This window comes from Trematomus bernacchii, unplaced genomic scaffold (genome assembly GCF_902827165.1).
Source record: "Trematomus bernacchii unplaced genomic scaffold, fTreBer1.1, whole genome shotgun sequence".
Taxonomy (NCBI): Eukaryota; Metazoa; Chordata; class Actinopteri; order Perciformes; family Nototheniidae; genus Trematomus; species Trematomus bernacchii.
Genome location: NW_022988007.1, coordinates 2,525,928 through 2,540,368, shown reverse-complemented (window position 1 = coordinate 2,540,368; position 14,441 = coordinate 2,525,928). Strand labels below are relative to the sequence as shown.

Genomic DNA, 14,441 nt, shown 5'->3' with positions numbered 1-14,441 from the left:
TTTTTCTTCTTCTTACATGTAATTGCCCGCGAAATGTTGAATGAAGAACTCGTTTCAGTGTGAACTCATTCCACAGTATGACCACAAAAGTGTTTTAAACCAGGTAGGCCTACGTTTTTATTATTTATGTTCTATATCGCTAAGTGTGTGATTACACATGTTACGTATTATATATATAATATTTATTATAGGCCACTGTATTGGTGCCGGTGCGTTAAGACCACCTCTAGTGTCGGATTTTGGAAAATGGATTTTGAGTTTTCTCATGGCAGGGACTTTACTTCCTCTTGACACCGTCGGTTATTTACAAAAAAACACCTACATATACTTGTTATTGTGCTTCTGTATTTCTGTGTCTTTTCATCTGCTCCGGAAACTCCTATTAAACATCCATGGTAAACTCCCTCAACGCGCCGCTCGCTCTCTTTTCTTGATCGCCCTCTCTCAGGAGAACACTTCACTGTCCCGCTTCATTGTAGGATTTCTGCCTTGTCTCTACTTTAATTTGACCATCTCTGTTATTAAGTTATGGAATACTAAATAAATAAGTAATTAGATACCTTACCGTTACTGCGCTCATAAAGAATGATAAGAATTTGAATAATGCGTATTGAACTGGTTTAATTAATTAGTGAGTTTATTTAAGGTAATTATAGAAGCCCTATTTTATCAGTATGTCTGCACAGCAGTTACAAAGGTCAAACTACATTGAATTGTCCCCATTTTTTCTTTAATAGTTACTAACATTAGACATTTTAATGAGATATGGACCGCAAAATAAAAAGTGTCCCTGGTTTTCATTTTAAAAATCAAGTCACCGAATGTTAGTAGTAGAAGTAGTTTTATTAAAGGTGGGGTAGGTAATTTTGGAGAAACCAGCTCGAGTGCGCTAGAATTTGAAAATACACAACCGGAACAAATCTGCCACTTCCTTACAGAGCCCCTCCTCCAACACACACGAACGCGCACATGACCAATGAGGGCACGAGATAAGTTTGTGCACAGATGGAAGGCTGACAGGCAGGTAGGCCATCCAGTTACTTTAGCCGGGCCGGCTAAAATGATTGGTCGTGCTTTTTACAGTATTACGGCTTCCACAGATGAATTTTTTTTTTTTTTTTTTGTCAAAGCACTTAAGATATTCATTGCTATCGGGATGTTAAGAGCATTCCATGGAATATAACAAAAAGTGTATCTCGAGCCGGTTTCTCAAACTTACCTACCCCACCTTTAATTACTGTTCAAATTAGTTAATGTAATAATCGTCTTATATTTCTTTTCGGGGGGGAGGCCCTTTTTCCAGTTTAGAACAATAGCCCCTCCAAATGTCTGTGCACGTCCCTGAGGGACAGACACAGCGCAAGGGGTGGAGAGAAGAGAGCGAATAGTGGCAACTTTTGTCCTGAAGAAAGTAACGAAGTTATTTCACTGCTCTTCTGTAGTGTCGATGTGTGAGGGAGTTTGTGGCTTGAGGAGATGATCAATAGTGGAGAAAAGCTGCTTGGAATTTCCAGAATTTTTACTGTTGATGTCGGAGTAGAACTGTGACCGTGCTTTTTTGAGTGACTTTGAGTAGGTTTTTTGATGATCCTGATAGGCTAATCTGTGAACAGTGAGTCCAGATCGTGCGAGACGTCGCTCGAGTACACGCCCAGCTGCCTTCATGCTACGTAGCTCTGAAGTGAACCAGGGGGCTGAGCGGGAGAAGCTGACTGTTCGTGTTTTCAGTGGGGCATGGAGATCCAGGACAGTACTCAGGGTTTTGTTGTAGTATTCCACTGATTCACTGACTGTAGTGAAGTTTGCAGGGGGGGGGATTTGCTGCAGGTCCAAAGTCATGATGTCTGTGTCGATGTGTTTCAGATTTCTGAAATGGATTTGACGTTTGGGCTTGATGTGGTGAGACAATTTGAACTCCATTGAAACAACCTTGTGATCCGACACTCCCAGATCGTACACCAACAGATTTGTGATGGGGGCAGAGTCAGTGATGACCAGGTCAAGCGTGTGCCCCCTGGTGTGTGTGGGGACATCAACATGCTGTTTGAGGTTGAGAACATCCAGTAGTTGTAAGAAGTCAGCTGCAGGTTGGCGGGAGGGGGTGTCAACATGGATGTTCAAATCCCCGAGTATGACAGTATTTGCAGACGTGGTACAGACTGAAGAGAGAAGTTCATTTATCTCTGAGATGAAGGCTGGGTTTGGTTTGGGTGGCCGGTAGATGAGAAGAATAGTCATGGGGAAAGGGGGTTTGCATTTGAATGCGAGGCATTCAATGGAGGACAGGTCAGAGTGTAGAGTTGAACTCCCCATGGACAGACTTATTTGCTTTTACTGCCAAAGATGCTGGCTCACCTTCTTGCTTGAAATATGGCAAGACATAAGGACACAATTAAAATTGAATTGAAAGACATTTCTAGAACAAGCACACGGCAGAAACAAAACGAAGAAAATGACTTGGTGTTTTCGTAAGAGTTTGGTGATTTTCTTTATCTTAACAGGTAACAAGTCAACAATTCCCTTTATTGTGGTGTAGTTTCATAAAAGCAATACATTATAGTTTTTGCACATGTAGTATAACTATATAAAAACTTTAAAAACGAAATAAGCTGTGGTATCAAATATGTGTTGCGGATCCAGACAAATTGTATTTGTTCGAAAATAGCGCAAATTGGCTCTTTTGATAGTAAAGGTGACACAGTGTTGCTTTGACATAAAATGGTATATTCTGCACTTGTAAATGCTCACAATCACAATACTTAGTTTGTTTATACCTGTTTATCAGGTATAATGTTTACTATGCTAATTTACCAATTTAGTGTAAGTTGTTAGATTAACATTAGCATACAACACAAAACAACTGAGGCGATGGGAGTGAGATTTAATTCCTAGTAGTATAGTGTAGACAAATATACATTTGGACTATTTAAACACAAAGTTCTCACAAAGTTGTATGTACCAAGTGTCATGGTAATCTATCCAATGTATTTCAGTTTGGAGCAGGGTGGTTGACATAACAACATCATCGCCATCACTGAGCTCGGGCACAGATACAAAAGCATCCTTCTGCTATTATATGTTTCTCTATACAAATGTGCTGGTACAGTATCCAACAGAGATCATGAGTGAAAGAAGGGCATGTGTTCCTGGAACATGAAAATACAACTGGAGTTACGTCAGTGTTTGTTTTGTGACCATATGGTTTATACAGTAACAGATATGAAATAACAATAACGCTCAGCGATTCCAAAGGACAGCACACATCCAATCCATCTTCCACAGCTATTTGAAAAGCAGAGACACAAACTGACATGTGAGAGCGATTACATTCACAACCTCTCCACTTTAATGAGTCTAAATGGGTCGAAGGGATCCATAAAGCATTGTCGCCTAAATAAACAGTTTTCCCTCAACCATATATCTTCTAATCCTTTTAGTGGCCAGCAGCCAGAGATTCAGTGGACACTGCTGAATAATGTATGTACTCCCCACTGAGCTGAAATGAGGACTGAGTCTTGCAGTGTAAAAAATAAAGGTGAAGCTTAAATTGACTTTAAGTTAGCTTCCAAAGAGCTACACATTTATCGGCTGCCCCTCCCCCGCACAACCTTTACTCGTGTCACCATCTGTACTGCAGGATTTATTGGCATAAATAAACTGTGGCGGCTTCAGGGCCTCACCTAATGTGTGCGGGGGAAACAAGATTCAATGGTGGTGGGGGGGGGGGAAATCGGAAAACAACTCAGTTTTGATTTTGTTAACAAACTCCAGGCTGTAATTAGGCAGTGCAACATTGTTTCAGAATGTCCATATTTCTTAAATGGAGCCAATTTCCCCATGTAACTTGTCACTTTCACAGTGAAAGCTGAGGCCTCTCTCTGAGCTGCTGCAGTGCATGTGCTCATGTTCCTGACCAGTGGCGTCGCCTGGCCTGGGCATTCGTGGCTTTAGCCCCAAATGTTTTTTCTGTAGCCCCGGACAATTCTCCCTCAATAATATAATCAGGGGTGCACATAACTGGTACGCAGGTACGCATGCGCGGCAATAATCTGAATTGCATAACGTCACTTGTGTCACTACGCACCTTTGCGTACCTCAAAACATCAAAACAAAACGTCTACACGTGTTTCTTGTCAACACTCAATGGAGTAAACTACTAGACATGTAAAAAAAAACAAAGACATTAAGCAGCTACGTTGCCGTTTCGCTCCCTGCTAAAAATCTTCTGACTTTCTATGACTGATTGTACTGGGTGCTGGCCGAGTCGCGCAGGACATAACCGACGGACCTGTGAAGCTTTACAGGAGGCAGAGGCTTAGATCACTGGACGACAGAGTTGTTCACCGTGTGCACAGGCAGGGTTAACGTCGGTATGAACAACAGAATTATGCCAAAACTCTGCCAACTCGCTGCAGACTCCCCTGTGCACATTCAGTGCCCCGCGCACACACTGGAGAACTGCGCAAAATCAGCTGACCACAACGTTCCTTACTGTGAGACTTTTAATCGATCTGTGGTCAAGCTGCTCCAGTTTTATTTACAACAAAGTGGAGTAAAACACACAGTTGCAAACGTACTCAGGGTGTTAATGGAAGAGTTTGAAATCAGACAGAGGTGGAAAAAGTACTCAGATCTTGTGTAGGAATACTCTGTTACAGTAAAAGTCCTGCATTCAAAATGTTACTCAAGTAAAAGTAGAAAAGTATTATCATCAAAATATAGTGAAAGTAGCGACAGTAAAAGTAGTGATTGTGCAGATTGGTCCATTTCAGAATAATATATATGATATGTTTTATAATGATTGATCATGAAAGTGTTCTCAAAGCTGGTAAAGGTGCAGCTAGTTTGAATGACTTTGTATACTGCAGGGTAGCTTGTGAATTTACTCCAGGTGGAACTAAAGTCTGATTTAACACTTGATTATATTTCACATCATTCATCCACATCTGTAAAGTAACTAAAGGTATTAAATACATGTAGTGGTGTAGAAGTACACCATTTACCTCTAAACTGTAGTGGAGTAGAAGAACAAAGTCAAGTAAAGTACAAATATCTCAAAATTGTACTTAAGTACAGTACTTGAATAAGTGTACTTTGTTACTTCCCACCTCTGAAATCAGATATGACTTCAAGTCATGTGATCATTTCTTAGTATTTGATCCTTCAACTTGGCCTCAGGAAATGCAAGGACTTCACAGTTTTGGCAACAAGTTTTGGAGAAAGCAAATTGGAGGCTTACAAAGAGACAGGGAGGTGCATCTTCATCATCTTCATCATCTAGCAAGAAGTGTAAATAGAGGACAGTGAAGGAGACACTGAGGAGGGTGAGTACCAAACGCTGTCTCCTGGTACTCATCTGAGTAACTCACTAAAAAAGTGATGTGCACCCTGAGTATAATAACCGTGCTTTACCTGAACCTCATCATGACACTAGAGGACGGCAGGATTGTAATTCCCGTGTTCAGTGAATGCAATTATTATGTAAAAGATTATTTCCAAGGCACACCTTCATATGATCATTATAGTTATAAAAAAAATAAGAGAATAAATGAAAAACAGTTATGAAATACTATATGACAGTAAAACAAGAATACAGTTTAAAAGGGGAGTGATTTGTAAAATATCCATAAAGAAAAAGAAAATAATGTTTACAGTTCTGTTTCATATATTTCCTAAAGGATGTGAGGTCCACCCCCCACATATAGAAATAGCCCTTTACCCCTGCTTACACCTATATGCTGTGAGCTGATTATCGAGCCTTCATTGTAACAGTCGCGGGTACACTGTGTGTGTGCGTGTGGGGAGTGTTGCAGTAGAACATTCCACTGTAGCGCCCGGTACCTTAATGGGAAACCATAAATGTTTGACCACCCTCTATGAAACGTCAAGCTACCCTGCAGCACCCCCAAAAGAACATATCTGGCGCCGCCACTGTGGGCTACGCCCCTAATGTTTCCAGGTCCAGGAAACGCCCCTGTTCCTGACACCTGATTGGAGCCTTCTAGCAATGAGGTGTTTTTAACTCAGGAAGAACACTGCTCTCTTCAGTGTTGTACAAACAGACACAACAACTATCCTCTGAAGGAGTAGTCTACTATCGCTGGTGACAAACATGAAAAGCAAACACTGAGGAACAATTCAGGAAAATGACACTCTGCAGGAAGAATATTTAAGATTGTGACTGCCAGTGAGAATGTCTTTGGCTGCCCAAACATCTCCCACACACACACACACACTGTTTTTACATTATTGCCTTTATTGGAACCCACACACTGTGTTCATATGTCATGCTCCTCAACCAAGGTGCTTTATAACAATTTCAAACAACTCAACAACAAATGAACCCATTTATTTTATCTATTTAAAAAATATAAATGTATGTCCCTAATTTCATTCTAATACTGCTGCCCTTCAGTTTCTTTCCCTCTGTCCTTACTTTGTGGCTTTGCTGAACAGGATATCAGCGGTAAAAGCCGATCATTACGTAATGCAACTTGTATCCACATTTAGCAACACATTAATTGCAGTAGCTAATATTGGAGTGAAACATAACAATATTAAAGGTCCCATGTCATGCTTTTCCGCTTATTACCCGTCCCCTTGTGTGTTATGAAGGTTTGTATGCATGTAAACGGTGTGCAGAGTCAAAACTCTCAAAGTACACCCTGTAGCGAGTAAAACTCTAACACAGACAATACCTCCCCAAAACGCCTCGTTGGAGATACGTCACTGTCCATTTGATTCTTCCAAATTGACCAATCCACGGACTTCCTCACACACACACTCAGTGCAGGCAGCTCTGCTGATTTCTCCTCCCTGGCTGCAGGCTGATAACAGACAGTTGGGATCGCGGCGAAATTCTCTCTGCAGACCCATTCTCTCAGAGTTTATCAACCTTTTTCTTACTCAATATCAAGCCACACTTATTGTTTTTACTTCGGCTGTGACTTTGTGTGTGCTCAGGATGAGTTTGGCTGTGTTTCGCTATGTATGCTAAACAAGGAAACAACACCTCCACGGAGCTCAGCGCGATTCACAACGTCCCGACCAATCAGAGCACACTGTGCTCACAGGGAGGGTGGGGGCTGGAGCTATTGGAGCTCCAACGAGCCGTTAAAGGCAGAGAGTGAAACTCAGTGAATACACGTAGTTTACAGAGATGCTGTATGAGAAACCAATGTGAGTTTGGAAAATTGCACAATATAAATCTATTCTAGTAGACCTCAACAATGGAATTATGATCAGTGGAAATGGCCATGACATGGGCCCTTTAAATGGGATCATTTTAGCTTTTAAGTGGTAAACAAGTGCCAAATTCTATGTTTATCAAAAACATCACACTCAGACCCCCAGAGGGAGGTAACTAAGTTCACAGTCAGAGCAAATGACACCATCTGGCTGGTGGGTGTGTATCATTCATTAAGGCTGACCCTTGAATGTGATTACAATTCACACTTTGAAAAATGTTTTGTGGGAAAATCAAAGTAAAAACTGGGTAACCGATAAATAGACAGTTGGAGATGTGGATGCTGAGGTGCAGGAGAGCCACTGGGCTGTGGGAACCAAACTCTGCTGGCTGGAGAGGAGGAGAGGAGGAGAGGAGGAGAGGAGGAGAGGAGGAGAGGAGGAGAGGAGGAGAGGAACAGCTGGGCTGTGAGCATTCATGTTGGAGGCTGAACATCTGATCCTACAGAGAGGCAGCGCATGACTCACACCGCTGAAAGCTCAGTGGGAGGCGTGCAGCCGATACAATTAGAACACAGAACACACACACACATGCACACACACACAGACACACAAAGCTTCTTGGCTCTCCTTCAGGCCGGGACAGAACAGACTAAAGCAGCGGGGCCTCCAGACAAATCATGCTGGATTGGAGTTGGTTCCTGTCAGGCCACAGGTTGAGCAGTTTCAACCCCTCCAATCCACCAAGTTGAAAAGGAAACACAGCCTTAGTCAATAGATTAGAGCCAGGCATTATCCATCATAAATCCTCTGGTGGATATGTTAACACAAAAGCTACACATTCATAACCCGCTGGAGGTAAATGGCTGATATATATATATATATGGACGTAGGCGAATACTCATGTGAAGCAAGCAGTGGAGGTGTGTGTGATGTCAACATCAGGCCGTGTGTGTAGGAGGGGGAGTTCAGTCACCTCAACACCGAGGTAATGCTGTTGCAGTGAAATTCCTGAATTAACCTTTCACAGTTTGAATAGAAAATGATGAACATGTATGAAAAAAACACATTGCAGAGTAACCCAGCTGAGCCAAGGATTTATAAATAGATAACGTAAAAATGCACCAAAACACAGATTTTCCAAGCATCAGAAAAAATAAGATTTCCTTTCCCACCTACTACAAAGTTCTAGTGGAAAACTCATTTCCCATTAATCCTGTTCCTGTTTCTGCAAACAGAAATATCTGGATTTTGCTCTTAATCTTATTTTTCAACCTGTATGAACCAAACCTATTTTTTACTTAAAAGACAACTTTAAGACTGAGGAATAAATATACATTTGAAAAGAAAACCTTGCGTCTTACCACTTGGGGAGTGATGCTTCCAGATGACGTTGGCCTCGGGCCGGCCCACCCCCAGACACATCAGACTGACCGGGCTGCCTTCGTTCACCGTGACGTCCTTCGATATGTTGGTGATCTTGGCGGGTACTGAGGGGAGAGAGAGAATCATGATTGATGTTTTTTGCTTAATTAATGACACGTGAGCAAAGGGCTTGCTATTCAGCGTGATCAGAACAGTGATGAGGTTAAAAATAACCCCAGGTTGGGGACTCTATTAGCATGAAATTAGCTGACAAACTTGACAGTCCTCGGCTCGCTGTGGTGTTATACATGATTGATTTTCTTCATCCTGTATCCTGCCACACTGCCCATTAGACAAGCATCACACTGATTTAGAGTAAGATATCATTTCATCTCCCTGACTGGAACAGCTCTCTGTGTGTGTGTGTGTGTGTGTGTGTGTGTGTGTGTGTGTGTGTGTGTGTGTGTGTGTGTGTGTGTGTGTGTGTGTGTGTGTGTGTGTGTGTGTGTGTGTGTGTGTGTGTGTGTGTGGTGCTGTTGTAAATGTAATTGCCTGAAATCAAGGGTCAATGTTTTCCTTCTTTACTGTAATTTAATGGCGTCTTGAATTTTAAGATCTTTAGTGAAACGTACAAGACAGCAGTTCATTGAAGATAATTCCACATTAACTTATTCCTTGTTGCTCCAGACACTTTAGCTATGTATTTAAATAAAATCTAAATTATTTAGATTTTTACAGTAGACACAACCAGCAATCGTATTGTCATTACATTTATATTTATTTAGGGCAACTATACAATACTGGATATTTACTTTGAATTGTTTTGTTTTTTTAAATCATATTTTGATGCAGAATGAGGTCTTCACTCTGTATGCACAAGGCCAGCTTGGTGCACAGACACCAATATTGCTAGGGTAGTAAATTAGAAGTACATTAAGTGTTACTTTCCCTTTTTATGAATACATAATTATTTAAACCAATGGGACCTTTTTTATGTCAGAGCAGTTTACCCACAGGACTAAAAGGTGTCGTAGTGTTCTTCACAGCCTTGAAAATTAATGATGTTAAAGCTTGAGCTTAAATATGATTAGGAGTGCTATTATTTAATAACATAATGTAAAACATAATTTAACAACACAGACATATAATAACTAATATATTAAATATTGATATAACAAATGCTTTGATTTATATATTTTAAATATAAATAAAATGTGATGAATAAATGCATGTTGTGTCAGCGGATCAGGGCTGCATCTCATTGACCTTTGAGTTTAACCATGAATTAGCATGCAATGCTAAAGCTCAATTGGTTTATTTAGGACACTGTGTGTGCAGCTTTCTGTGCAGATTTCACCTAACTGTAATAGGTTAGTTGAAAGCAATAATATTTTTAAATAAAAAAATATTAGGGTCATATTAATATTATTGTTTTCAACTAACCTAATATGGTTATGTGAAATTTGTTGACATTTTACACTTAATTAAAGCCAACGTTTCAGTTTTTTCAGTGCCCATAGCTGCAGCATCATGACTATATGTCTCCTTTAGTTGAAATAAATGAGCTATGGAGTCCCTCTTTAGGTAATTACTTGTAGCTGATGCTCCATTTCTCCCCACACATTACACATTAAGGATGCACCGTGGATAAGATAACAGAACTGCTGAAAAAATGAAATGTATTATGAGGAGGACAATTACACGCAACAGTCAGTCCATAAAATTAAACTGTGCAGCGCTGAGTTTAGCCACAGCCATTTAGAATACATTGCCTTCATCCCAACAAATAAATCTGCTCAACAGGGTCACACACATTATTTTAGAATTAAACTCTATTCACAGCAACACTCTTTAATAACCATGGTTAACAAATGGAGAATTGATCTAAAATTAATGTTTTAACAGTGTTTTGGATGCACACATCTTTATGATATATACTATGGATGTGTACATTTACTACATTGTATTCAACATTTTTAAGTCATCTTTCGTAAAATATGTATTAATGTTTCATAGAAAGATGGACCAGACATTTGTAGCACTTGGTTAATGTAAATCTTGCACCTGTAACCACACTCAACTTGGTGATGAAGTGTACTCACACATTTGTACACTATTCATCACGACTGCAGTGAGGTGGGAAGTAAAACACTAGAAGTCAGCACAAACAAAATGATACTGTTGAAGATGCAGAAATGTAATGTGGTGTTCTTCCATTCCTTCTATTTATCATTATCTGCAGACCACTTAGTCTTAGCAAAGTATTCACAAGAAAAAGTAACACCCATTTGCAAAGTGTTGCTTTAGCCTTTGCCCTTTTCTACATGAATACTCAATAGAAAAAGTGAATTACAATGCAAGTTAACAGAAGGTTGACAGTTGGCAGAACATACATGTGGCATCCAGCTTCCTTTTCAGGACAGACTGAGGCTTCCTCTGCCTCCACTTTATCTGTGCTGTGTGGAATCATAATACAGAAACCCAGGTCATTGGTGCATTTCCCAATGATGTGGAATTTTACCAAGCACACGTGTATTTATTTGTGTCTAACATCAAAATGTGTCTTTTGTTGCGGGGCAGAATATCTCACTTGGACTAATATTAACCCTCCTGTTGTGTTAGGGTCAAATCTGACCGATTTACTACTTTCATCAATCATAAATATTGTGTTTTACATTTGATCACCTCAAGGCCTTATGATATCCTAAACAGTAAGCATTGTTGATCACCACTGTCATTGAATTTTTAGTGCTTTTTTTTGGTCAATTTTGTTAAACCTATTGAATGGGTAACCTTAGATGATGTTCATCCATCGGACACATCTACCAATTGGAGGGTTAAGTCTGATGTTAAACCTATATTCAAAGAAAAGAAAAAAACATTTGAAACCTTTTTGATAATTAGGCAATTGAAAAAAACAAACATTAATTGATTAATGGATACGAAAATAGCACACTGAGGGGCCCATCCAAAGGAAAACATATTTTCATTATCCATGTCTGTTTTTATCTCTTCCCTGATCTTCACAGATAAATAATGTTAACATTTGCTTTACTTGTTCCAGAACATCTAGACCAAACATATTTGACTGTAAAGAGTTTTACAACACAATTCATTTTGATGCTGTTCTTCAAAAGTGGTCTGGTCCATGGTTTTTGTCCCTTAAACCATAACATCATTCCTTTTCTCACCAACATCTGTTCCGAATACATTCTGTTGAACCTAGTCAGTGTATATTCAAATTAAAACCCCCAAAAGGTTTCAAAAGCCTCTAGAAGGCAACCAACTGCAACACGAGAGCTGCTGATGTGTGTGGTTATGTGATGAATGATCAGCTGGTGTAGTGTAAGGTGATAACAGCTGTTTTGTAGGCATGAGCGGGGGATTTCTACAACAATGTTGGTATTAGGTCCATATGCTGTATATCTGCCACAGTCCTCCAGATACTGTATGTTGGATTGCACCACCAGGAGATTGGAACACCTTTTGATTTCTTAATATTGGTAGGTGTACTAATACTGTAAAGTGGGACTAGTTTCCAAAATGTTCCGTAAACCAAGACCTGTAAGGATAGCTGTGAATCAATCAAACCTGATGGCAGAATGCTATGAAGAGACTTCCACAATTATCTTCCATTTACAGCAATTAGACTTGTGGCACAGAACTAATGTGGTAATGATTCTTTGAGGGCACAATGCAACGCGTGGTTCCTCTAAGAGGCTCTGAACAGGGGACGAGGAGGCCTGCTGTTTGGAGGCGAAGCAGCCCCCCCCCCCCTCAAACACACTGACCCCTGGCAAAGATGAATGAACAGGCGTCTGTGCATGGGGGGCGGGTGACTGACGGTCCTCCAGCTTAATAATGCCAGTGGCAAGGTGATTAGAAAAACAACTCTCGTGCCACCGAGGCTGCTGGGGGATGTGACTGGGGCCGGGGACACGTCACTCTTCATGTCGGCACAGCCAAGGTGCTGCAGCCAACAATTAATTAGAAAATAGAAATCAAGGCGCTTCCCAAAGAGAAAAAGGATGCTTTCTCTGGGTGAGTATTTTATCTACAGTCTGCTGTCATTGTGCCGGTAAACACAGAAAGAAGTGAAACATTGACTTTAATTAATTGTTTTGCCAAAGAAAATTCACATAACTGTATTGGGTTAGTTGAAAGCCATTATATTAAGTTGAACCTAATATTTTTTTATTTAAACATAATATTATTGCTTTCAACTAACCTAATACAGTTATCATAAATCTGTTGACATAATACATTTAATTGGACGTCAACGTTTCAGTTATTTCAGTGTGCTTCATTCACACAGAGGGCAGAAGTTCGACATGTCTGTTAGAATATGAATCATACCTTAATGGCAATCCTCCAGTCAGACAATACAATGGTGACGTATGTGGGAGATTCTTTTAGCTTCAACTTTTGAGAATAAAGAAAAAGTGTTAAGAAAGTCAGAGCAATTCAAAACAAGAAGTTTTGACAGGAGGCTGGGTAGCATCATCCTGCCTGTGACAAAAGGGGAAGGCTGGTGATAATTCTGGTATTCAAATAATTTACTTAGGTAAGGTAAAAACATAGCATAGAATTATCAAACTTAGGAAGTAAAAGGGTACAAATGTATCTTTAGAAAAATGTACTTGAACACAATTTTAACTGCTAATAGCCAATATTTCCCCCTTAAGTAAGTACCTGTCATGCTTCAACACTGAGATTGTAGCAATTTTTAAACCAGAGGCTAAAATCAAGAATGATACCATTAATGCCCCTTTTCCACCAAACCGGTTCCAGTTCAAGATCCGTTCTTGTGCTTTTCTGGTGCTTAACTGGTTCTTCTCTGTAGCCCCACTTGTGTTTCCACCGCCCAGAGCCCGACTGGTGCTGCTCACGGCAGAGTTTAGTCTCCCGTTAACTCACGGCAGAGTTTATTCTCCCGTTAACTCACGGCAGAGTTTAGTCTCCCGTTAACTCACGGCAGAGTTTATTCTCCACTTAACTCACGGCAGAGTTTAGTCTCCCGTTAACTCACGGCAGAGTTTAGTCTACTGTTAACTCACGGCAGAGTTTAGTCTCCCGTTAACTCACGGCAGAGTTTAGTCTACTGACTCACGGCAGAGTTTAGTCTACCGTTAACTCACGGCAGAGTTTAGTCTACTGATTCACGGCAGAGTTTAGTCTCCCGTTAACTCACGGCAGAGTTTAGTCTACTGACTCACGGCAGAGTTTAGTCTACCGTTAACCCACGGCAGCGGCCGCTGGAAAGTATTCACTGTCAGACTGTCACACAAGCAGCTGATAAATATCCCCCATCCCCATAAGTGAATGTGTTTTAGTATGAATTGACACTGTTTGGCATCACAACGGTGTTATGAAAGTTTCTCTTGTACAAAATGGGTGATGTTAGCATAGCAACCAAAGCTAATCTGACTATCTTGACTATTTGTTGCTATCCTATTGTTAAGCCATTTTCTACAGGCACATTTTACCGGCGTATTTTTCATTATGATTCTACTTGTGATAGTCATGACAACCTGTGCAGCCCATGTATTGATTCCATCCGATAGCTACAAAACAACAGGAAAACGTCTGCCTGCTCTCCACAATGATCAATAACAAGTGTGTGGTTGCGTTCTAGTCACTTTGCTCAGCGCTATTGCTTGTTACAACTAGTATTTGCCGTACTCGCGATCTTGCCCCCGTCCGACGTAAGCGTGAAGTATTGGTTCTTGGTTCTTAGTTCTGGGTTCTTGCCGGGCAGCCGAGTGGGGTGAGCTAGGAACCGGTTTTCGGTGCTTAGAGCCGGCTCTGCTGCGGTGGAAACAGGAAGAACCAGAGCTAAATCAGGCTCTAGCTCGGAACCGGCCCTGGAACCGGTTTGATGAAAAAGGGGC

General features: G+C 40.6%; 1 protein-coding gene across 2 annotated transcripts in view; it reads right to left on the bottom strand.

Moving 5' to 3' along the window:
• The window catches only part of opcml (opioid binding protein/cell adhesion molecule-like), a 404,442-nt gene that overhangs the window by 52,786 nt on the left and 337,215 nt on the right, over window positions 1–14,441 (bottom strand). For both annotated transcript variants that reach the window (XM_034117360.1, XM_034117359.1), the window contains one exon: window positions 8,550–8,675. In XM_034117360.1, coding sequence (XP_033973251.1) covers window positions 8,550–8,675 — 126 coding nt within the window. The remainder of the gene's footprint in view (window positions 1–8,549; window positions 8,676–14,441) is intronic.